The sequence below is a fragment of the Anastrepha ludens genome, chromosome 4 (genome assembly GCF_028408465.1).
Source record: "Anastrepha ludens isolate Willacy chromosome 4, idAnaLude1.1, whole genome shotgun sequence".
Taxonomy (NCBI): domain Eukaryota; kingdom Metazoa; phylum Arthropoda; class Insecta; order Diptera; family Tephritidae; genus Anastrepha; species Anastrepha ludens.
In genome coordinates, this window is record NC_071500.1 from 37840621 (window position 1) to 37867811 (window position 27191).

General features: G+C 39.7%; 1 protein-coding gene across 1 annotated transcript in view; it reads left to right on the plus strand.

The window, feature by feature from the left end:
- The window catches only part of LOC128861694 (glutamate receptor 1), a 262464-nt gene that overhangs the window by 228785 nt on the left and 6488 nt on the right, over window positions 1-27191 (plus strand). The window contains 1 exon segment of the mRNA XM_054099996.1: window positions 241-616. Coding sequence (XP_053955971.1) covers window positions 241-616 — 376 coding nt within the window.

Here is a 27191-nt window from a genome sequence, read left to right on the forward strand (position 1 = left end):
TACAATAAAAACAAAAAAAAACTAAATCATCATAACTGAAAAACATTACAAAACAACTAACCAACCGATTTCTTTGATCCCACTGACCTCGTATAAACTTTTTCAAACCAAACAACCTCACAATTGAACTGGCCAACTGCCAACTGCTGACCAACTGAATGATTTCAACGTTAACCATTGACCAACTTTTCGCATTCGTATATTATATAAATTTATTTGCTTTAATATCAATCCACACAGAGATCCGATTAATTTGGCTGTACTATCGCTGAAAGAGAATGGTGAATTGATAAAACTACGCAATAAATGGTGGTATGACAAAACGGAATGCAACCTCAACAAGGACAATCAAGAGACATCGCGCAGTGAATTGTCGTTGAGTAATGTAGCTGGCATATTTTATATATTGATTGGTGGCCTCTTAGTGGCCGTTTTTGTGGCTATCATTGAGTTTTGCTTTCGTAGCAAAACGTCAGCGCAAAAGGCGAATGGCTCCATGTTAAGTTCAGCGTCCGGTGGTGGTTCACATCAAAGAAATTCTCTAACAGATGCCATGCATTCCAAAGCGAAATTGACTATTCAAGCGAGCAGAGAATACGATAATGGACGCGTTGGGGTAAGTTAACAATGTGTTGGTTACCATCTGAATTGGCACATTCGATAATGCATAATAAGAAACAAACATAATTAATATACGATTTACTGTGGATGTGCGTTGGTATGCTGCGAGAAAATTGTTTGTAAATAACTCATGGAATATATATGTATGTACGTGTGTGTATGTAAAAGTGTGGTTTTGTGTGCACGTTTAGTATAGAGGGTGTTCCAAAAAATAATTGAACTGAAAATTTAATTTACTTTTATGCAAATTTCCAATACCTGTCTTATGGTGAAAAATTGTATGTAAAAACTGAAGCTTAATATACTTATGGATTTTCTCCGAAACCGCTTTTGCTGGAGTACCTGAATCCTTGAAATTTCTTTCTGAAAATTCACAAAGATAGACGCATCAGATATTGGAAAAGGGGGCATGCCACCTCCCATACAAACTTAAATGTCATGAACCAACTGAAATTTCAAAATCTTACAACTGTTATATCTCTTAGCTATTATACAGTCCCATTGTATGATATGTATAGTTCAATTAAGCTGGGTAAAAGCTGCTACTTAGAGTGAGGATAGTTATTGGTCGAAGAATCGACCACGGACGATTCTAGTATGTATACTTATATTATAGAAAAACAGAAACTTTGAAAGCAAAAGTAGGAATATTAATCACAACTTTCTAATTAACTATACAAATCTGAATGTTTACTTTTTTACGCTTACTTCAAAAGTATCGTTAGCAAAAAAAGTTAAATTAAACTACAATGCACAGCTTAATTGAGTAGAGATTATTAAGATAAGTTGAATAGAATTCGAGATGTCATGGAGCTCATAAAGAGAACTAGTAATTCGGGTATTATGCACGTAGTTTGATCTCTTGCTCGGGGAGGTTCAAGTCTTGAATGGTCGCATCGTCGTTCTCTTCTATCGAGGCGTGGGCTCAAATGAGCGAGATGTTAAAAAATCGGGCTTTAATGCGAATTATTGTGAAGCGATCGCCCACCGAATTAAACGACAGTACTTGGTGACGAAGTCTCTCTCCGACAACAAATTCGGCACCGAATTTAAGCTTCTTTACATGGCAGCTATTGTAAACGTCGCAAGGTCCTATGTTTTACTTGCCTTGCCCCATCCATCGCATCTCTTGAAAGGCAGTGATGTCAGCCTTTACTCTCACGAGGACATCAACCAGCCGTGCAGAGACACCTTCCCCATTAAACGAAGTGCCCAAGTAACATCAAATCTTAGTCCTTAATTCATTTGCAGGGGTCGTCATCGGAATAGGAAGTTCTTATCCGAGGGTTTCTTCGTGTTTTCATTGGGTGGGATTTTTAAGTGGCGGGTCCCAAACCCAGCACACAACCAGCTATCCTGGAATGCTTCGCCTTCTCACTTTAGCGCACTCGCCTTCTCACTAAAGCTCGGAAGCTACCCAGAGGATCATTGATTGAATCATATGTAGAAGAATCGTCCTGATCACTTCCAAGTGAATGGCAATTAGTGACTTTTCCTACTTACGTGGACTCCTACATATGGTATCATACTCCATATTAATAGTTTGCCTCTGATAAAAGCGGTGAATAGCAAATTACGGAGTACGCTTAGATAGAATACATCTATGTGACTTGGAAATGTAAAACACACATCAAAACCAGCACTTAGGTGTTTGATTACTTCAGCAGATTTTGGACGAAGATGCATTTAATTTGTTCAGTCCCATTCGTATGCAAAATGCTTATCTTGAGCATCTTTAAATAAAAAAAGGATTGATTTCGATATGTCTGCCAGTCCGTCCGTTGTTTTAGCCAAGTCTGTTTTTATGTCATCTGTGACATTTTTCAGTACTATGAAAATGATCGACCATTTAGGAGCAGCATATCACAAAATTTGTTGTTTTTTTTTTTTTGGTAGAAATGATCTTCCGGATGAGTCAACAATTCAAAGTTTGGTAAAAAACTTTCAAGATACTCGTTCTCTCGAAAATAGTACTAAAAGACCAAATACTATTCATCCCGAAGTTCTACACGGTTAACCATTTATGCCCACAATTCACGTACTCATGGTGGATATTTAGGTGATTTAATTTTTCACAGGTAGGCAATGGCAAACCTCCGAGTGTATTTCTGCCATGGAGGTCCCTCCATTCAAGACGCACGCAACCAATTGTATGTATATATATATTATGTATATGTACATATAATGTTTCACATATTAATGGAACTGGAGAGAATCTAAACTTTTACATGCTTTATTTTAAGACAACATTTAGGCGCATCTTTAGGCAGGCCCCTTATATTTTATTGAAACTTGGAATTCTTGATAACATTTCTCCAAGGTGGATTGGTATTGGAAATGGGTGAAATCGGTCAATAGCCACGCCCACCTGCTACATAAGGTTAATTTTGAAGAAAGAAAAAGCGCAATATCTCTGTTATAATTAAAGCAAAATTACTCAAATTTGTTAGAAACGATGAACCTGAAAAATAAATACAACGGATTTAAAATCTCGAAAAATGAGCGGTGCCACGCATATTTTTGGATAAATCCCTATTTAATAAAAAGCGTCTAAAATTAGAACACATATTGCTGGCCAACTTATTTCGATTCGGCAGAAATACTATTGACGTCAGATAAATACTACGCCCACGTTTTATATGCTACGATTAAATTTCCATCTGCCCAAATTTAATTTTACTGAAATATGCATAGATATTAAGTATAAAGTTTAGAACGCACCGAAGTTTGCACTTCCTTACTTATTTCCTGATTTGTAATACCTATTTTTACTTATGACTTAATTGTGGTATTCACCGGTTTCTTCCCAATTGAGATTATTAGATAATAAATGCTTTTGAAAAAACACCAAAATATCAAAATGTCAATGTGAAAGTGGAAAATTTCAGTTAAATTTAAAACGGCAATAGCCGAGATACGCAATGGTTGATATGCCGAAATAGGCAGGCGAAATGTGTGAGTACAGAAAAAAATAATAAAAAAATTGTAAAAGTCTGGCATTTTTGCGCAATCTCATTAGCACAACAGTAATCGCATTTATGAAGCCGTCAGCATGCTGCAAGCGTACCGCTGCAGCTATATTGGTGAAAATTCGATACGAACAAAAGGAATCGAAGTAGCCAAGCAACAAATCTGACATTCAGCGCACTTTAGGGATCGTTACGTTGAGTATTTAATTCTCAACATGGTAGCATACTTGCAGGATGCAATGCAGCTGCATTGTGTACATGCCACATTTTGCCTGGGCCATTAACGGTACTCTTGCATTCAGCTGCTGAGCTGAATAATCAGTATCGCATACGCACATGCGCTCACTTATTAAAGGGATTTTGGGTTTTGGTTGCCACTGTAAAAATGTTGTTTGAATGTTGATTCCTTGCTATCCTATAATCAGTCAAAGTGCTTCAGAGTTATACCTCAAAATACTTTATTCAATGATGCTGGGAAGTAGAGCTGTCAGACTAGCGACAGTTAAAATAATCAATAGTTTTTTATAGATTTTTCTAATAGTGGTCGCCTCTCGGCAGACAATGCAAACCTCTGAGTGTATTTCTGCCGTGAAAAAACTTCTCATAAAACATATCTTCGGTTCAGAATCGGACACAATTTGGGGGAGAGGCTCGGCGAAACAATCAGTGTAAATGCCAATTACAAATATAAATAAATATTCCTTCCAATAAATAACCTGATGATCATCTGGCTTTGGATGCATGCAGTCAAAAATGTATGTCAATAGGCTTGAAAAAAACTAAACAAATCTGGAGCGATAGTATCAACAGTCACAAAACTGTTGATATGTCATAAAATAACACGCATTATCGATACCATCGGCATTACTTTGTCAGTCACACTGAGAAGCATACTGAAAGTAAAGGCCTTATTTAAAAAACCCAGGCGTACGATTTCTGAAACACCAATTCATTGATGCTCACAATCCTGGATTAATTATTCTTAGATTAATTTCTTCTCAATCACCAAGTAAAGCTCTTCGCTTACAATACACTTTCACGGTAACAGGTAAAGCTATAAAATTTTAACACTTTGAGCCCCGCATGCACACCCGCGGTCATTTTTTTCCGCACCGGTGGACCGCGTGCTGACAAAGCTGGGACCAAAATTTGTTTACATAGTTTTATTGATTCTTTGCAATTAGGGTGACTTTGTGATATTCATTTTTGATAAGCCAAATGTATTTTTGTTGTTGGTTTCCTATTTCTTTTTGTGACCAACGTGGTCATGTTGTCCCAGAATGTCAAAATACATATTGGGCCCAAGTGGTCACCAGTGGGTATACTCAAATTTTATATTTTTATTTATCATTTTTATTTTTATATTTTTTTGATTTATTTGTTTTACAGATTTAACTTAAGATGTCTGGAAAACTTTTAGCACGTGATGTCATTGCTACCGAGCTTGAAAAATTGAGTGTAGACGAAGTTACAGGATTTTCAGATAATTCATTTGTTGATAATGGCTTTGAGAAAGATTCTGAAAGTTCTGAAGAAGATTTCGACGATAGTGATGAAGACTTAGCAATGGACTTGGATGAAGATCCTGACGAAGAAGTTCCTCTTGCAAACTTGATAAATAGTCGAACATGGGGGCCTGTTGGTGGAGATCGATTGACGTTTGTTGAGTCTTCGATGTGTACAAGCGTGAATCCTGATGTTGCTGCCGCTTTAACTAGAACAACTCCTGCAGATTTTTTCAACTATTTTATATCTGAAGACATGATAAATCTGTTTGTTACAGAAACTAACAGGTTTGCTGCGCAACATATTATTGCAGCCGAAAAATCCTCCAATAGATCACAGACAAAAAAGCTAGCAAAATGGGTAGATACTGATCCTTAAGAAATGTGTAAATTTCTTGGAGTTATTATTTGGATGGGCCTACTTCACGTACCACCACTAAGGGATTATTGGCCTAGGAACATACTATATAAAAATCAAATTCCTACATTTATGATCAGAAAAAGATTGCAACATTTATTGGCCATGTTTCATAATTCTGATAACGAAAGCTAAGCAAAACTGAATGATCGTCTTCGCAAAATATCTGACGTTCTAAATATGCTCCAGTCCAAGTTCAAAGAGACGTACGTTCAAGAAACTATCGTGTGTATTGACGAAAGCAACGTTCCATTCCGTGGAGCGATACATTTCCGGCAATGCATACCTAATAAGCGGCATAGGTACTTCATTAAAGTTTTTAAACTTTATGTAGCAGGAGGTTACACCCGGTCATTCAAAGTTTATACAGACAAAGTGGAACAGGGCGATGCACCAGTTTCAGAGACAGTTGTAACTGAGCTGATATGGATATACTCTTAAATTCAGGAAGAACTCTCTTCACTGACAATTGGTATACAAGTGTTTCGTTAGCAGACAAGATGATTCAAAATAAGACCCATCTCTTGGGAACTCTAAGAGCCAATCGAAAACAGAACCCTTCAGAAATAATAAAAGCAAAATTAAAAAAGGGCGAAATAATTTGCCGACAGAATGAAAATAAAACAGTAGTACTAAAGTGGAAAGACAGACGCTTACCACAAAACATAACGATTCGCTTACAACTTTTTTGCACACAGGAAGAGAATGCATCTAACCAGCTGTAGTGTTAGATTACAACAAAGGTAAAACATTTATCGACTTATCAGATTAGATGGCAGCGTATGCTCCCTAGTGTTGTCTCACAGTAAACTGGTATAAACGTTTACTGTTCGATCTAATAACTGCTACCACAAATGGAAACGCCTTACATCAATTTAATACATTGAATGGAAGAAGGATGAATATAACGCGATTCAAGGAATTATTTTATTTTATTTTATTTTATAAAGGTTTACATAACAATAAAATTATTATACAAACTGAAAGTAGTGCAGCGCTTTCAGGAATTAATTGTTTCAGGGCTTTTAAATTCAGATGCGGATATGATGCGACCATGGACATCTAGAGATCCCCAAAGACACATATTAAAATAATTGGAGGGTCAAAGAGAGTGACCAGAAAGAGATGTTTTACATGCTATAAAACATTGTCAAAGAAACATAACGCGGCCGATGCGCGAAAAAATGCCAAAGGCGTGAACACTATTTGTGAGCAGTGTGAAGAAGCATGTGTTTTTAGTGTTTTTTCAAAGCCACAGATAAATCATTATTAAATTTATTTATTTTTTTCAATACCCTTGGAATAGTTATATTCATCTGTTTTTTTTTTATATAATATATATCTTACTTTTTAAGTCCTAAAATGAATTTTTCTTACCTAAATATAATTCACTATTTTTTAGGCTTTGGCAGACCAAATTAAAAGTCCAAGTCCTGAGACTGAACTAATTTTATTTCAATGGTAAATGTCAAAACATAAATGACCACCGGTGGGGCACGCTGGGCTTAAAGTGTTAATTTTTATAGCGATCAAATAGAAAGAGATTTTGAGAAATTTTGAATGTAACTACATCTTTGGGATAAAAAGTCCGAAAAAAGGTTAGAATCAGTTTTCAAAGCCACTACGGTCTGCCGAAACGATACACTGACGTATGTATTTAATTTATGAACTACTTTAACAACTCTTCCCACAAGAATGTGTGGTAATGAAAGATAATTTCCACTACTACGTCGACTCAGAATGTATCATATTTAAGAAGTACGATTTCACAAGAGCTGCTGACGCGGCCATGACATTTTTACATCTATAGAGACTTAGGTGGAAGGAAAAATGTGCTGAAAGCAAGCTACGAGTTGAAATCAAATATAAGGTTTTTTTATTACTAAATAATTTGTATCACTATATTTTTATTTAACAATGTCTTTATATTTTCCACTGGAATTTGCATTTCATTTTTCGTTTTTATTTTTTTGAACACTAAACGTGTTTCTATTTTCTCATCCCACATACTCGTACTAAGTTCTTCAATAAGTTTTCCGGTTCGATTAAAAAACACAACTTTATGGTTTGAAATACACTTTATTTTTGAGTATGGTTTTCCTGAAAAACAATACATTTGTTCCAACGAGATTCCAATAAATTCCATCCCTGAAGTGAGAGTCTGGAAGGGCTTCAAAGTACGCTTCTAAAGCTGTTAAGACTTCATAATTTGATGAAGCACGTTTGGACCAGAAGGAAATCGCAAGGATCCAATTCTGGTGAATACGGTGGATGGTTCAACAATTCGAACTTAAATTCAATCAAGTCCAAAATGCTCTTGTGACGCCGTGCTTTGTCCTGATGGGAAATAATGTTTTTCTTTTGCAAACTGGATCTTTTGTCAAGAATTTTTTCCGCTCAGCTGGTCTAAAAGGTTACAGTAACATACAGAATTTATTTCTTTACCATATTGTAAGTAATGTACAAACAAATTGCTTGTGCATGCCAAAAAACTGGTGGTAACACCTTCTTGATCGATTTCTGGACACGAACTTGTTTCGGAGCCGAAGAACTAGGTTCGCACCACTCTTTGGCCTCTTGTTTCAATTTAGAATCATTAAATCTCGCCCATAGTGATGGATTGACGCCCAAATCTACTTTATCCTTTCGAAAACACTCCAAATTTCGCAGAGAAAGTCGCATTCGAATTTTCATTTGTTCCATTGTTAGCGAACTCGACACCCATTGTGCATGCTGCTTTCTGAAACCCAAACTTTAGTGAAAAAATATTGCTTTCACTATCCAATTAGATGAAGATGGGCTTCTCCTAAATCTCTTTCAGTCACTCGACAGTTTTCCAATACGATATCCCATATTTTTTCTATCTTTTCTGGTTTGCTTGCTGTTTTTGACGCCCTTGACGTGGATCGTGGATCGTCTTGAAGGCTTGTACAGTGAAGTTTAAATACAGCAACCCATCTTTCTGTTGTACTAATGTTGGCGAAAAGTTCTTAAAGACTTTGCACATTCGCTCATATATTTCCTTGGCTTTTAAGCCTTCCAAAAATAAGAACTCAATCACAGCTCGATACTTGATGTTTTCCATTATTGAAAATACTGTAACACTTTGCAACTAAATAATTTGTAAATGAAGAACTAATTGAAAGATTGGAATTAAACTTTGCATACATTCATGTGAAGCATCTACAGGTATAACAAAAAACAAATACAGCAACGCCCTCTCCTATCAAACCGCAAAATTATTGAAGAACCTAGTATGTGGTAGTATGTGGGAGGATGGTTCCATGTGTAGAAGTCCACGCAAGTGGGGAAAGTTACTGATCGCCATTCACTTGGGAATGGCCAGGACGATTCTTCTGCATATGGTTCAAGCAGCTCACAACGGCCGGGATTAGCCCACGTACCCTCTGGGTAGCTTCCGAACACCCGTTCGGGAGTGAGCTAACGTGAGAAGGCGAAACATTCCAGGATAGCTGGTTGTGCGTTGGGTTTGGGACCCACCACTTAAAAATCCCCCCCCCAATGAAAAATTTGAAAAAGCCTCGGATGAGACCTCCCTATGCTGATGACGACCCCTGCAAACGAAATAAGGAATATGATTTGAGGGCATGCACCTGGAATGTCCGGCCCCTTAATGGGGAAGGTGCCTCTGCCCGGCTGGTTGATGTCCTCGTGAGAGTAAAGGCTGACATCACTGCCATCCAAGAGATGCGATGGACGGGGCAAGGTAAGAAAACCATAGGACCTTGCGACGTCTACTACAGCTGCCATGTAAAGGAGCGCAAATTCGGTGTCGGATTTGTTGTGGGAGAGAGACTTCGTCGCCAAGTACTGTCGTTCACTCCGGTGGACGAGCGTCTCGCAACAATCCGCATCAAAGCCCGTTTTTTTAACATATCGCTAATTTGCGCCCACGCCCCGACGGAAGAGAAGGACGATGCGACCAAAGATTCTTTCTATGAGCGCCTGGAACGCTCCTATGAGCGCTGCCCCCGCCACGACATAAAAATCGTGCTTGGCGACTTCAACGCCAGGGTGGGCAAGGAGGGAATTTTTGGTCCCACAGTCAGAAAATTCAGCCTGCACAACGAAACATCCGATAACGGACAGAGGCTGATCGACTTCGCCGGGGCCCGAAACATGGTAGTCTGCAGCACCAAATTCCAGCATAAGAAGATTCACCAAGCCACCTGGCTGTCTCCTGATCGAAAAACACGAAACCAGATCGATCATGTTGTGATAGATGGAAGACACGCTTCTAGTGTATTAGATGTACGTACGATCCGAGGACCCAACATCGACTCGGATCACTACCTTGTTGCGGCCAAACTGCGCACACGCCTCTGTGCAGCAAAAAACGTGCATCTACCTACGCAAAGAATGTTCGACATCGAAAAGCTGCAATCACAACAGACAGCCAGAAGATTCGCCACTCGACTCTCACTCCTGCTCTCAGCGAGTACTGCCCAACAAACCGGCATCCACGAACAATGGAGCAACATTTCTCGTTCTCTACGTACCGCCGCCGAAGAAGAAATCGGATTCCGGCGAGCCCGAAAAAACAATTGGTACGACGAGGAATGTCATGCTGCCGCAGAAAGAAAGGATGCCGCCTATAGAGCCACGCTGCGATCGGGCGCAACGCGAGCCATGTGGGATCGCTACAGAGAGCTAAAAAAGGAAGAGAGACGTATTATCCGAAAGAAGAAACGAGAGGCCGAAATACGTGAGTGCGAAGAGCTTGAGATGCTGGCCAACAGGAACAACGCCCGAAAATTCTACCAGAAAGTTCGGCGGCTTACAGAAGGTTTTAAGACCGGGGCGTTTTCCTGTAAGAACAAAGACGGCGAACTGGTGACTGACGTACAGAGCAATCTTAAATTATGGAGGGAACACTTCTCGAACTTATTAAACAGTGACAGCTGCGCATGTCACCGAGAAAGTGAAGATCCCGATACCCCAATCGTTGACGACGGAATTGTCGTTCCGCTGCCCGATCATGACGAGGTGAGAATAGCGATAACACGGCTAAAGAACAACAAAGCCGCGGGCGCCAACGGACTGCCGGGTGAGCTATTCAAACATGGCGGCGAGGAGCTGGTAAGGTGCATGCATCAGCTTCTATGCAAAATATGGTCGGATGAAAGCATGCCTGCCGATTGGAATTTAAGTGTACTCTGCCCAATCCATAAGAAGGGCGATCCTGCAATTTGTGCCAATTACCGCGGGATTAGTCTTCTAAATATCGCCTATAAGGTTCTAGCGAGCGTATTGTGTGAAAGGCTGAAGCCCACCGTCAACCAACTGATTGGACCTTATCAGTGTGGCTTCAGACCTGGAAAGTCTACCATCGACCAAATATTCTCAATACGCCAAATCTTGGAAAAGACCCATGAAAGGAGAATCGACACACACCATCTTTTCGTCGACTTCAAAGCTGCATTCGACACTACGGAAAGGAGTTACCTGTATGCCGCGATGTCTGAATTTGGTATCCCCGCAAAACTAATACGGCTATGTAAGATGACGTTGCTCAACACCAGCAGCGCCGTCAGAATTGGGAAGGACCTCTCCGAGCCGTTTGATACCAAACGAGGTTTCAGACAGGGTGACTCGCTGTCTTGTGACTTCTTTAACCTGATGTTGGAGAGCATCGTACGAGCCGCAGAACTTAATCGCTCAGGCACAATTTTTTATAAGAGCGTACAATTGTTGGCGTATGCCGATGATATTGACATCATCGGCCTTAACAACCGCGCTGTTAGTTCTGCCTTCTCCAAACTGGACAAAGAGGCAAAGCGAATGGGTCTGGTGGTGAACGAGGACAAAGCGAAGTACCTCCTGTCTTCAAACAAACAGTCGGCGCACTCGCGTATCGGCACCCACGTCACTGTAGACAGTTATAATTTCGAGGTTGTAAAAGACTTCGTCTATTTAGGAACCAGCATTAACACCGATAACAATGTCAGCCTTGAAATCCAACGTAGAATCTCTCTTGCCAACAAGTGCTACTTTGGACTAAGTAGGCAACTGAGCAGTAAAGTCCTCTCTCGACGAACAAAACTAACACTCTACAAGACTCTCATCATGCCCGTCCTAACGTATGGCGCAGAAGCGTGGACGATGACAACATCCGATGAAGCGACGCTTGGAGTGTTCGAGAGAAAGATTCTGCGTAAGATTTTTGGACCTTTGCACGTTGGCAATGGCGAATATCGCAGACGATGGAACGATGAGCTGTATGAGCTTTACGACGACATAGACATAGCGCAGCGAATAAAGATCCAGCGGCTACGTTGGCTGGGTCATGTCGTCCGAATGGATACAAACGCTCCGGCTTTGAAAGTATTCGATGCGGTACCAGCTGGTGGTAGCAGAGGAAGGGGGCGGCCTCCTCTGCGTTGGAAAGATCAGGTGGAGAAGGACTTGGCTTCACTTGGTGTGTCCAACTGGCGCCGGTTAGCACGAGAAAGAAACGACTGGCGCGCTTTGCTAAACTCGGCCAAAATCGCGTAAGCGGTTATAGCGCCAATTAAGAAGAAGAAGAAGTATGTGGTAATGCTCCTGTATGTGTGTGTCTATTTTGACGTTTTTCGTAACGTATTTTAAGAAACCCCATAAATATTTACTTCTCTGATATATTCAAATATTGAGGGGATTTTATAAAGAACCACCCTAGAACAAAATTCCAGTTGCGCGAAGGTATACAGTCTGTGTTGAAAGAAAATAACCGATTTTTTTTCTTGTAACTTCAAGATATACTTCGTTCGCCTTTTTGCTGCGTAATAGTCCCACTCAAGGGATACGACGCCAGTGCTAACTCAGGTTAGAGTCTTTCGAAACTTTTACGCAAACGCATCCAAACCAAAATGAGTGAAAAATACGCGAAGCGTTTTGAGGCGGTATTTTTATGCACGCATTCGAAAGGGCCGAAATTATCTTACGCCGCGGCTGTGTACAAAAATGTTGAGCGCGCTTTTCGGAGCGCGGCTTGAAGCGAGTGACGATAAAAAAGTAGAATAAAGTGATCGTCCAACTTTTTAAGCGAGACCCTTTTTTGTGACTACGCTAAGCTCGATCAGTTCTTGCTAAAAATGGAATAGATGTGAGTATCACCATCAACGAACGTCGACTAAAGGGGGTCATAAGGTCAAAAAAATCAATTTTTTTTCATTTTAAGCGATTTGAAATATATTTCAGAATATTCACACAAAGTTACAGACCCTAATTCTCAATATTTCCGTAGATACAAAGCCAAAGATAGGCGAGCGTTAGGTAGTTACGCTGTGACCGGACAGCTATAGTACAAACTTTATCTTTTTTTCTCGACTTTTCATTTTTATGATTTCTTTGAAAAGGCGTACATGAATGAAAAAAACTAATGAACCTTTTGAAATTAATCATAGCTTGTTCCCTTCAGTATTAAATTCTCTTCTATTTGAACTAACAAAATAGATAAAAAGAAATTTTTTTTTTATAGAAAGGCATTTTTTCTTTAAAACCTCCAAAAAGTTGAAATTTTGGAATTTCTCTCAGTTTTCTTAGTTCATCTAGAATAAAAAATCATGATAATTAGAAATCCATTTGAATTTTTTGCTTTAGATAGTAATTACGAGCAGTATCTTGTACGCCAGTTGGGAGCTCCAGCGTTGCAGCGCTCTACTAATATCTATGTTAAACATTTTTTTCAACTTATTTTAACCAGTACAAAAATTTTTTATACTTTTTAAATGTTCATTAAAAGATAGAAAAAAATTTCCAGTGCTAAATTAATTTTTTCCTTAAAAAAAAAATCGCAAAGAGATGCAATTTTTAGACCTCATAAACCAGGCTCCCCCTGAAGTAGGGGAATATATCCTACCGTCACACATCATCAAAATCACTGCTCTCAGAAAAACACATTAAGAAACAACAAAACAAGAAATTGGACTGACCTTCTCAGTCCCCAGACGGCAACCCCATTGAAAATGTGTGGGGAATTATGAAAACGCATCTTGTCGGAAGGCCAGTCAATGATTTAAAGCAACTCGTGCGTTAATTTCGCAAAATCTAGTCTTGTAGTCTTGTTTGTCGACGAGCTATGCAGTAAATCTGGTTCAAAGCATGAAGAAGATGTCAGGCTATACTCGGCAACAATGGAGACTACACGGCTTATTGAGTAATTGCGACTCTTGGTTGTGTGCATACTTTCATATATATATTTTATACTGCAGAATAATCGTGGTTCTCTTTTTCTGACAGAGATTGTACACACAACCCCATATCCACTGAAAGGTGCAAAGCAGTGCCAGTCCGTATACATTTAACCGTTCTCCATAATTGGGATTCAAATACGGAATCATCTTCTCGTTTGTGACCACAACCTGCCTACAGCGAGGCAGTATTACTAGATTGCTCTACAGTCGCCTGTGGGTGCCTAACCCACTAACATCTAAGTTTGCATATAAAGTAAGATATGGCTGACAGTCAAATGAGCAACTGACAAATACAAACAAATCAGCAACAATGCACACACGTACGGTGTTCTAGCTTATTCAGCAGCTATTTAGGAACATACACATACATGCACACCTCGTCTTTGGCAATGGCAGTGGCAATACAGCCACCAAGATAAAACGTGGAAAAGCAACCGCTCGCACGCATACATTTACATACGTTGGCACAAGTCTGCTGCACACTTTCGCATGAATGCTTCAGTGCAGTTGAGCCAACGAAATGTGCATGAACGGGTATGTAGAAGTAGGATGTATATATGTATGTGTTTGCACTTGTAACCTGGTGCGCCTGTTTGCTTTCATACTTCGCATGGTTGAATAATCATCGCTTTCATTAATACCAGCCTTGCTTTCTGGCACGATCACGACTGCGGCAGTGGATGCAACGTTAAACTAATGACGAGCATGGGCATATCTGTCGCTTGGTTACCACGTTTGTCTACTATGTATTTTGGTGTATCATCCTCGCCCAGTAAATACTGCTCATACCACAGTGAGCTTGTGCACACAACTACCACGAGAGGTTGCGAGGGTAAAGAGCATAGGTGATGGGTGATTTTGCACTTATACATATTTGTATACATTTACAAGGTGCAACAATTTCGATTTGCTGCGGTTAAAATTTTATTCAGTATAATGCAAATTATTGGGTCAGGGACCCTAAACAATATTGAGGGCAACTCGCATTTTTCATAAAAATTTGGGGCTCTTCTGGTTCTGGCGACGATTCCCCTCGAATATTAGCTTTCAAAGAATCAGGCCTACTAGGTCTATTAGTGTACAAGTTTCCTTCAAAATAGCCTCATGGAATGAAATCCGAAATCGGGCGAGCGGGGAGATAAGTCGGAATCATAATTTTTGGAGACGAGCCGCAAAGGGAACATTTTCTTAGTAAATGCCATCAAGTTCAAAGCTAAAAGCAAGGACGATCCTCGTTTGCTTGTTTATCAAGAAGCAAGGCCATGGAATTTTTCGTATTTGTTTTAGAAACTCGTGTAGAAAGATAACTTACTCCTCGAAAGTGCTGCATTTACTTATTTCGGCACTGCAGCACTTCAACCAAATGTCCTTGTTGATTCACCCATTCAGCAACTACGTGCGTCTATTCAGATATTTCTAGCTGACCTTTCGGTACGTGCAGCTATAAAGCGTAGCCGTTACTTAACTGCCAGGAAAGTGACACTTGTAGAAAAGACCCCTAAGATTTGAACTGGACTAAACAGAGAAACGACTCATGATGAAGTCGAAAGTGATGTCATTACAAAATAAGAACGTGCCACAATCATAAGACATCAGTTGCAATCGGCAACATCTCGGCTTCAACATCATTAAATGACTTATCATTACAGACTCCTAGTAATGCACCGCCGTCGGAAAATTTGCATAGCATTAATAGTGGTGAAGTTTTGGATGTGGGATCTTTAAGTAAAGTAAATCGGATCCAGTAAACGATCACTCAGATCACACTGACGGGCGGGATAATATCGCTACTACACTATTTTGGCTAAGCCTAGCGATATCGCCAACAACAAATCTAACGCACAACGCAGTTAACTCCAAAGTGCGCATACGTTCTGTCAAAAAGTACCGGGAATTATTCAATAAAACGCAAAATAATTGTTGAATCATCAAAATTTATTTTTTCGCCCTCTACATAGTCTCCATTCGAAGCAATACACATCAGTCAACGATTATTCTAGTTATCAAAGCACCGTTTAAACGCGTTTGAAGAGATATTCTTCAGCTCCTTCAGCGAATTCTCCTTAATAGACTAATCTATCGACTCAAAGCGACGTCCGCGGACTGGCAGTTTAAGTTTTTGAAAAAGGAAAAAGTCACAGGGGGCTAATTCCGATGAATACGGTGGTTTTTCGATTATATTTGTCGAGTTTTTGGTCAAAAAAATGTTCACAAAATGAGCCTTGTGAAGCGGTGCACTATCATGGTGCAAGATCCATGAGTTTTCTTTCCACAAATTGGACCGTTTCCTACCCACATTCTCTCTCAAACGTCGCATAACTTTTAAATAATATTTTTTATTTACCGTAGAAGCATTCGGAATGCATTCCAAGTGCACAAAACCATAATAATCAAAGAAAACGAGTAGCATGACTTTCAATATTGACCGACATGGACGTGGTTTCGGCACGTTGGGTTTCGGCTCATGTGGATAGCGTCATTCAAACATATCTTCAACCAACTTCTTCCGATTATTTTTTTTTAAATTCAACTCTCTTGGAACGAGTCGAGCAGCCACGCGGCTCATGCCCAAATGATGGTGTGAAATGTTGCGGATTGATTCGTGAGACACGCTAAGGTCACGAGCTACCTCCTTTAAACTTAAATGATGTTTTTCCATCACCATTTTCTTGACTTCATTCGTTGAAAACGTTTTATTCCATTGAAAACGTTGATGGCGACCAGGTTAGGTTAGGTTAGTTAGTATGGTTGCCCGGGGAGTGAGCACACTTGGACGAAGAAAGATTCGTCCTTTGTGATACCATTGTCAAGGAAGTGAGGAGAGGGGAAGGACCGATGAGGTGCAGGGAGAGGGCGGGGAGAGGTGGTGATGGGAAGGTTAGAAGCGTGCGGATTATGAACGATGACTATGTTTGCGTCAACCGCTTAATGCTGCTGATGAAACTCATCAGATTTTTAATGTCAGCGCCAGCTATATCAGCAGGCGTGGCAAAGAAGTAAGAGCCAAGATGCCTGAATCTTAGCCCCGCTAGGGCAGGGCAGCTAAGGAGAAGGTGCTGGGATGATTCCACCTCATCCTCCATACATCCAGCACAGAAAGGACTCGAGGTGATTCCAAGTCTCACAGCATGCATTCCTCGCGCATTGTGTCCTGTGAGAGAACCCACTAGATTGGAGAGCTGATATTTTGTCAGCCTCAGAAGCTCACCCGGGCGCCTTCGGTCCACACTTGGCCAGAAGGATTTCGCGACTTTGCTCGTTTGTGCATTTGCCCAGCGCTCGCTGAGTTTGCGCGATGCCTATCTTTCCAGGAGCAGACCGCAGGTAGTCAGGTGGATTCCAATTTTCTCCCTCCGCGGGGAAATCACCTCACATGTCCCTTGTCTGGCCAGATGGCGACCAGACCGGGGCAAATCTTCCACGACTTCGCGGTCCTCTACAAAAACCGTATACCAATCGTAGAGCCGTGTTTTGCGTGTTTGATAAAGCACACTCGCCTCAGGCTTTCTGCAACATTTTCAAAGATTCCGCGCACGAAATCTCGTTCGAAACACAAAATTTAAGACAAATTCTCTGTTCAATATTTTTACCCATAGGGAAAACCGCAGAGCACACCTGCGGTTGGCTAATATAATTAAATGCCCAAATCAAGCTAATTGACAGAGCACGCTTAAACTCTGCGTCACTATAGAGGATAGTTGTACCAACATTCCTGCAAAAAAAAAAAATTTAGACGTGTCTGTAATCTGTTAATTTCTAAACAAATTTTCACAACTTCTGTTCGTTCCGCTACATGGTCAACATTGTACTTCATTTAAATTTTGAATAGGCTATACATAGAAGAAACAAGTCGAGCATCTGTTCAAAGCTATTCAAAGTTCTCAAATACCACATGTTGTCGAAACACCCTGTACTTACATATGTATGTCTTATGAAGCAAACAGTTTTCTATTACTGAAATTAATACGAATTTTCACCACGCCATTAAAAGCACAGTGTGGTATAGTCAGAGAGCCCACATTACATATTAATAAGTTGACTAGCAGTAAGCGACGAATACATAGCCGCATGCATCCCTGCCTGCATGTACTCATGATCGAACCTCTATGCACATGCATATGAAGCAAAGCAAGTAATCTCCCAATGATATCTACACCTTACTTCATTTGCTTCATATTTCACACAACCCTACAGCATTTCTACTTAATGGTGATAATGCAACGCCGTACATACAAATTTGTTGCATGTATAGCCAAGAGTAGTCGTTCAATGTTTGAGTTCTAATTACATGTTAGAGCAGGTATTTGGTATGTAATGATGTATGTATGTATGAATATAGTGGCTTGTTTTAATATGGTTGGTAGAAGCACAGCTTTTGGTGGCTGTGTTGGTGCTGATTAATTCCAGATTTCGCATAGGCAATGTAAAGCGCCAACGAAATGCTTTAACTTGGAATAGAATCTGCTTTAGATAGGCATTCGAAGAAATGTAATGTAAATTTTTTTAAACTGAACTGAGGAAGACTTTCATATTTGAGGATGCTTTTTGTCTTTTGTTGTGCGTTAATATTTTTCTTGCTTTAGAAGTGGCACAAAACATTGAAAGCCGAAAGTGTGGGACCTGCTTTTCGGCTCACTGCACAATAAACCCAACTTTTCCTTCTCGTCAAACTGCCTTGAGCTATTACTTCACGGATGGGCAGTGGTCTATTACCACTCTATGAAATTCTCGGAGCTATTCCGCAGGACACTGCTAAGTTAGAATTGTGCTTGTCATGGAAAAAACAACTGCCCAATTTTCTCTCGATTGAAACATAATTAATTAGCTAAAGACTAATAGATGGCATATTCATAACCAGCGCTTACATCAAAAACAGCACAAAGAGGACGGGATAAGGAAACACTTTTTGAAGAAGTACAAATCTGGAAAAAAACATGGCTGGAATGATATTCTCTTGGTATCAAATAAGATGGAAATTCTTTCGTGATTACTTCAAAAAGCAGAAAACTACAAGGTGGCGCAAAAGTAAACTTGCGATGTTTTTTGGCTGCAATTTAAAAAAAAATGAAAAACTTTGATTCTTCTTGTGGATTATTTTTATCTGGTCTTTTAATTTTTTTTACATCAAGTCGAGAATATGATGTCATGTAAATGGCCGCCGCCACAGTTGATTGCCATTTGAGCCCTTTTCATGACATTTTCCATCACTTTGGCCAAAACTTCCGGCGATAGGTCCTCACATTCTTGACGGATATTGTCTTTAAGAGCTGCAAGAGTCTGAGGCTTCTTGACATCAACCCGCGACTTCAAAAAGCCCCACAAAAAGAAGTCTGGAGCGGTCAAATCAGGCGATCTTGCTGGCCAGTGCAAATCGCCAAAACGGGAGATTAGGCGCCCGGGAAATGCATATCGGTTGTGGCACGTGCAGTGTGTGCCGTTGCCCCGTCCTGTTGGAGCCACTTGTTTTCCAATTCCAATTCATCAAGTTCCGGCAAAAAGAACTCGTTGATCATTGTTCTGTAGCGCTCACCATTTACAGTAACCGTTTGGCCCGCGACGTCTTCGAAGGAAAAAGGTCCGATGACTCCTCCAACGAAAACAGCACACCATACAGTGACTTTGAGCGGGTGTAATGGCTCTTCGTGGGTTACATGCGGATTTTCAGTGCCCCAGAAGCATAAATTTTGCTTATTTACGTACCCGCTAAGATGGAAATGGACCTCATCACTCATGATTATTTTTGATGAAAAATCATCTTCCTCCTGGTGGTGATTAAGGATGGCTTGGGCGTATGTTAGACGCGATTGGCGGTCAGCAGCTAACAGCTGATGCACCGTCTGGACTTTGTACGGAAACATCTTCAAAGCTTGTACCAAAATTCGCTGTAAAGACCGTCGACTGATACCCATTTGCGTGACACGTCATCTGGTCGATGTCGACGGCGCTTCCATGACATCCTCGGCTACAGCAGCAATATTCTCTGCAGAACGGCTACTCCGGCATCTGCCACGCCTGGCAGCATCTCGTGCTGTGCCAGTCTCTTCGAGGCGAGCGGCTAAACGTCGCAGTGTTTCACCTGTAGGCGTTGGACGGCGAGGAAATCTGCGACGAAATTCACGTTGTGCCAAAGTCACCGGCCGATTATTGGTCAAATAAATGGTCAGCAATATTCCGCGTTCTGGAGCAGTGTAGCGTAACATTGTTTATTAACGTGTATTTCGCATGTGTTTACTACACAAATGTCAAAACAGAACTGACATTAGGGGCCAATCGCAAAATTTATAGCATTTTCTGATAGGAGGATCACTTTAGCCCCACCTGTTATTTAACAAAAGGCTACTACCTACTGTTAAACCTCCGCTTAGCCTCAGGATCTGGCCAGACTTTTTCGACTTTAGACGTGAATTTAACATATTTCTGTAATAGCAAAAGATTTGAGCTTCCACATAGCCTCCTAAAAATCTAAAATTATGAATAACAACTTTTAAAAAGGATTCTCGAAAAGGTCCAAAACTGCCAGACCAACATTAACTTCATCTTCCCCTCTAAATTAGATATAGAGGAAGCAGCAAGCCTCAAACCTAAACATTGCAACCTGCTCATACGCTCAGATAGTCTTCTTTCAATTTATGCACTGAGATCTACGAAAACAGCTCCTACGTAAAACTAAAGAGATTCTTATCCAACCAAAAAATATAAAAGTTTTATATACACCCGCCTTCGCGGCAATAAAGCTGCGGACAAAATGACTCACACTCATTTAATTCCAACGGTCTTAATCAATAATTACACAGAGGAAAAACATAACTTGAATTGGAGCGAGATAATGAACTTGCACTATAAAGCCATGCATCAGTTAGCTCTACAACATCTGGACAAATCAAACGCCAAGTCAAGATATCGACAGAGGTCAGTAATGCGACTCACACTTGGCGATTCAAGATTAACACATGGACATCTCATAACAAGAGATCCACCAGCGCTATGCCGCAGTAATTCCGTAATATTTGTTGGCACTGCAACTAATAACAAATAAACTAACGAGTTGTTGAAGCCTGACGGAGTGAGATTCTGCTTGATTTTTTTAATTGCTTCAACGACCGTAGAGATCTTGAGGTTACGATGAACATCCCCATAGACAACGAACCAAGTAGGGTTGAGAATATCTGAAAGGTTTTTATACTGATATCGTTGAAGTATATTTATATGACCTTGACTGGCGCATGTCGTCCGAATGGATACAAACGCTCCGGCTTTGAAAGTATTCGATGCGGTACCAGCTGGTGGTAGCAGAGGAAGGGGGCGGCCTCCTCTGCGTTGGAAAGATCAGGTGGAGAAGGACTTGGCTTCACTTGGTGTGTCCAACTGGCGCCGGTTAGCACGAGAAAGAAACGACTGGCGCGCTTTGCTAAACTCGGCCAAATTCGCGTAAGCGGTTATAGCGCCAATTAAGAAGAAGAAGGACCGCACAGGTTTTATAATTAGTATATACTGCATTAATATAAAGGGTGGTTAAGTTTTAAGAGCCGGTGTTGATTTTGAATAAAATACAATTATTTTAAGAAATTATTGTCATTTCTCTTTATTATGATAATATTGGTATGGCTCAATTACGTATAATACAAAACATTGGCCAAATCGCCGCCGCGGCCTCCGCGGCATCTCCATCCGCTGGTCCAAATTTTCGATGACGCTGAGGCGTAATTGAGGTTCTATGCCGTTAATGTGCCGAATTATCTCATCCTTTAGCTCTTGAATTGGTGCTGGCTTATCGACGTACACCTTTTATTTCAAATAACCCCAAAGAACGAAGTCCAACAGTGTCAAATCACATGATCTTGGCGGCCAATTCACATCGCCGCGACGTGAGATTATTCGGCCATCAAATTTTTCGCGCAAAAGAGCCATTGTTTCGTTAGCTGTGTGACAAGTGTCACCATCCTGTTGAAACCACATATCGTCCACATCCATATCTTGCAACTCCGTCCATAAAAAGATCGTTATCATCTCACGATAGCGAACACTATTCACAGTAACTGCCTGACCGGCCTCATTTAAAAAAAAAATACGGCCCAATGATGCCGCCGGCCCATAAACCGCACCAAACAGTCAATCTTTGTAGGTGCATTGGTTTTTCGGCAATCACTCTTGTATTATCATTCGCCCAAATGCGGCAATTCCGCTTATTGACGAATCCACTAAGGTGAAAATGTGCCTCATCACTGAAGATGATTTTCTTCGATATGCATTTTGATAATAAGCCTGAATAACTTTAACGCCTTGCTCGATTGTGTATCTTTCCATGATTCAAATTGAGTTAGTTTGAAATTGAAAAATGTTAAATGAAGAACAGATAAACGTCAAGTTTGTTTGTGTGGTTCCCATTCAACATAGGCCCTTAAAATTTAACCCCCATTTATATGGAGATTTTGACCTTCGTCGAATTAGCCATTTCATTCTTTTTATCCGCAGATGGATTTAATGCCGTTTAAGTTTTGCTACTTCCATCAAAGTTTAGGGTCGAGCGTTATGCCAAGGTATTTTGAAGTGTTTGCATGTGGTATTGCGGCACCTGGCAGTACTACTGGATAGTGATTTACTTTTTTATTGGGTGAAGTTTACATGAACTGACTTGGTACTGTTCAATTTTATGCGCCGAGTCTTCGTCCATTCTTCTGATCAAACTATTTGGGAATACCGTCAGTTCTTTGGTGCATAAAAGGCACCTTTAAAATGCAACATATTATTAGCTGTTATAATGGCACATCTCAAACATCTATAGCGACTCTGAAATACGGAGATATTAAGATACATCATCCTCAAATTATATGGAACTTATTCTAATGACGTAAAATTGTATTAAAAGGAATGATTTAATATTAAAATTTAAAGGAATGAACATCTGTCAAATATTTCTTTCCATACGCCTCATTAAAATAAGACAAAGGCCTGAGCAGGTAGTTTCCCTTTTAAATTATTAGTTGTAAATTTTACTTGCAACTAATTTTTAATAAATAAGTACAAACAAATCCACAAGGTTTTCTACCCTAAATGGCCTATACGCCTTAATACTTGATCCGTTTCTTTCGGTTGCAAACATCGTATGGACAATAAACAATATTAGGCGCCTTGAACGAAATTCCCTTCACAGAAGGTACAGTACAGATCGTACTCGCGTTTAAATTTGTTCAAGTTTTAAAACATTTAAAGTCTTCATATCCCCTCTGAATTTCTACTACCCCACCTCGTTATCGAAGTAATCAAAAGATACATTCGCCAATTGCTATGTGCGTGACCCCAACGGTTTTGCCATAGGTTTTAGTATTGTTTGCTGTTTCATCAGTATGTCAATGAGACTCGGGCAACCGATGACGAATGCTGCTTCTTCAAAGGTTATTTGGAACGTGGTATATACTTTAACAGCGAAGAGTCGATACACTGGCCTAACTTCACGTGCCTAGGAACGTTTTTAAAGATACCAGATTTACGCCTCGCATAGGAATACGCTATGCCGCAAATTGCCATGATGCTCACATACACTTGATCATGTTATTATTTCGGACCTCTCAAAATGCCTCTCACTGCATACGCAGCTTTTTGAGTTTGCGTACTTTCTGTGCTTTTTGAATGTCAGGTTAGCTTCGAATATGATGCCTAGTCACTCTAAGTCCGATTTAAAATTTATTTCGCGGCCACCAGTATTGATGATAGCCACTTCTTTAACGTTCCTGCTGCTTATCAAGACAGCCTGCTTCTGCCAATCATGATTTTATACTCCAGATTGCACAGTAGAAAAATAATTTTTGTTATGAATTTGGTCACCATCACTTGTATATACTATGTAATCTGCAAATCCAATAACTCTCGTTCCCTTAACTAACTGCAGTCTAGGGTATTAGACCCAGTGCAGCTTTTGAAGACAAATATAAGAAAATATGGCATCCATAACAAATCTAGTCTTAACAAGGCGATATTCTTTAAGACTGGAAGGGAATTTGTCCAGAATACACAAAAAAATGGTTGACCCCATGCCACGTAGACTTTAAGCTGCAATTGATGATAAAGGATACCCAACAGAATAGGGGAAAATGGGCACCTGTGACACTTTTTTTGCGAAGCCATATTTCTCGCATATTTTTTGAAAAAACGGAGATTTTAAAAATTGATCGTAACTATAAGAAATTAATCTTAATATTTAACTGGCCAAGGTTACAAAAAACAGTGTAAATACCTTATTCGGCCTCTTTTTAAAAAAATAGCCAATTTATCAAATGTGCCCCGCCGGAGGGGTACCTTTGACTTTTATAGGGGCACATTTGAAAATCGTGTTTTTACTTTATTTTATACTTACAATAACGTAAAAAACAAGACGTTATTTTAAAAAACAAAATAAATACCATTCCAAGAGTTCGGTTTTGGGCCGAATTGCTTTGTGGGCTTTCTTGCACGTTTATTATATTTTGTCTGTTTTCTACGTTTTCGCTGACATTAATAACTGGGCGAGATTCTTCTTCCGGCAAGTCTTCCAACGTAAACATGTCGTCACTAAAAATTTGTGAGTTAAAGGGATAAGGGACTTAAATTTTGCCTCATCATAAATAATTATTTGTTTTCCGAAGTTTGAAACAGTAAAATCGTTGAAGCTCTTTCGGCTAAGTTGTTTAAATGGTCCGAATATGGACACATCTAAGGGCTGCAAACGGTGCGAGGTATGAGGTGGAAAAGATAGCATCACAATTCCATTATGACTGCAAAAGTTAATGCTACAATGAGATGAATAGTTATCTAGTAAAACGAGAAGGGGCTTATCTTTTGAACAATTAGTGCTGCATTTTATATGCTTCACTACTTCGATAAATAGTTCTGAAGTCATCCAGCCAGATGTTGAGTTCAGAGCCAATGAACCTGGGAAGGATCCATATGTGAATCTTTCGTTGAATCGTATTCGAGGAATAACATACAACGGGGGCAAATGGTTTCCACTGGCACATACAATCCCAACCATGGAGACTAGGCTTCCACGCTCTGCTGAGGGGGCTTGAGACACTGTTCTCTGACCTTTTCGAGCAAGAATCTATTTTAAAAAACAGGAAACCGATATATAATAAATTTTCTAGGTAAATATCATAATATGTGTCTTGCCTCAGATGAAATGAAATATTTACCTTAGGAGGTTCTAGGACCGTAGTTACTCCAGTTTCATCTAAATTATATATGTAGTCAGCAAGCTGCCCTTCGAGTTTCTTTGTGAAGAGTTGACGCGATGAATGTTTAATGTTGTACAATAATTCATTGACCGAATGACTATTACTGGAGTCGACCGTAAGTTTAAGTGGACCTTGACGTTTCATCCGCATTATTAATGTCGCTCTTTTGATGCCGTATTTTTTTGCTGCCGAAGTTTGTGTCTAATCTCCATTTTTTACATCATTCATGGATTTTTTAATATTTTCTTCATTTATTTCTTTTCCAGATGACTTTTTCTTATAGTTCGTACCATTACTGTACAAAATTCATATATAATTAAGCCAAATTACTTACAGTTACCAAACATGTTAACATAATTATAACATGGGGCACATTTCACATTCGTCAAAAGTACCCCACAGTAAAAAGTCAAATGTGCCTCAAATGACGTTATCCACATTCATTGTTTTGATTATTTTATTCTTAAAAACTTATTGTTACTTACCGATTTTTTCCCAAAATTGAAATCCCGAAGCACCAGTTAATAACTTTAGCCTTTAGAAAACAATTGATTTTCTTCAAAAAATGCTTCCGTAGCGCTACATAAAAATTACATCACCCAATCATTCAAATCACTGAAACACGTGTTGCTCTGCTAAGCATTTAAGGAGAACTTCCAAACCACATATAGTATAACCACGTGTTATTATATTAGGCTGCGTACAGTTCTGTATTTGCGAAGTATTTGAATCAGTTCGACACCGAAAATGTTAAAGTCAATGCTGCCCCATAGTCACAGGCACCCAACTTTACCCTACTACACACTTTAAAATTTGAAAAATTGAAAGTAAATAGTTGCTCTTTTTCTTCTTTTTCTTCATCTTTATTTAAGATTATTATCCTGTTTCTAACAAAATCTTATATACATATTAATAGACAATATAAAAATCACTGTTATTAATGATCGGATGTTGATCCCGGTGGTCTTCCTCGCAGGCGTATAGTGCTTGGTTTCCCGATCATCACCAGTCTTGCCAACCGATCGTCGGTCATTCTGTGGATCCCATCTCGTCTTCTTTTGCGGCTTCATTTTACTATATCGAGTACTTCGCATATATCCGTGCTGAACTGTATCACTTAGGCTGCGAGCTGAGTTCTTTGTATGTTTTCGTTTTTTGCATTTCAATGAAATGAGTAGAAATTGTTTCGTATTTTATGTTGAGAAATTAAACAAAGCGAAATAAGTTAAGTAAAGGGTGTTTTTTTAGAGGTTAGGTTTTCAAGATGAAATAAAACGTATATTATTTAATGTTATGGCCAAGAATTTAGCTTTATTATAAAGATAAGGGTTTGCCATTATGTTTTAAAAATGATTTCGGGCAAGTGGCCGCCGCGGCTGGCTCGAATAAATTCCAGCCGACCACTTTTTGCAGCAATTGGGGCCGTATGTCAGCAATAACGCGCCGAATATTCTCTTCCAAGACGTCAATTGTCTCGGGCTTATCTGCGTAGACAAGCGACTTCACATAGCCCCACAAGAAATAGTCCAGCGGTGTTATATCGCACGATCTTGGAGGCCACGCCACAGGTCCACGGCGCGAGATAATGCGCTCACCAAAAGTTTCCTTCAATAAATCGATTGTTGCGTTGGCTGTATGGGATGTAGCGCCGTCTTGTTGGAACCAAATGTCGTCCACATCAACATTTTATACTTACAATAACGTAAAAAACAAGACGTTATTTTAAAAAACAAAATAAATACCATTCCAAGAGTTCGGTTTTGGGCCGAATTGCTTTGTGGGCTTTCTTGCACGTTTATTATATTTTGTCTGTTTTCTACGTTTTCGCTGACATTAATAACTGGGCGAGATTCTTCTTCCGGCAAGTCTTCCAACGTAAACATGTCGTCACTAAAAATTTGTGAGTTAAAGGGATAAGGGACTTAAATTTTGCCTCATCATAAATAATTATTTGTTTTCCGAAGTTTGAAACAGTAAAATCGTTGAAGCTCTTTCGGCTAAGTTGTTTAAATGGTCCGAATATGGACACATCTAAGGGCTGCAAACGGTGCGAGGTATGAGGTGGAAAAGATAGCATCACAATTCCATTATGACTGCAAAAGTTAATGCTACAATGAGATGAATAGTTATCTAGTAAAACGAGAAGGGGCTTATCTTTTGAACAATTAGTGCTGCATTTTATATGCTTCACTACTTCGATAAATAGTTCTGAAGTCATCCAGCCAGATGTTGAGTTCAGAGCCAATGAACCTGGGAAGGATCCATATGTGAATCTT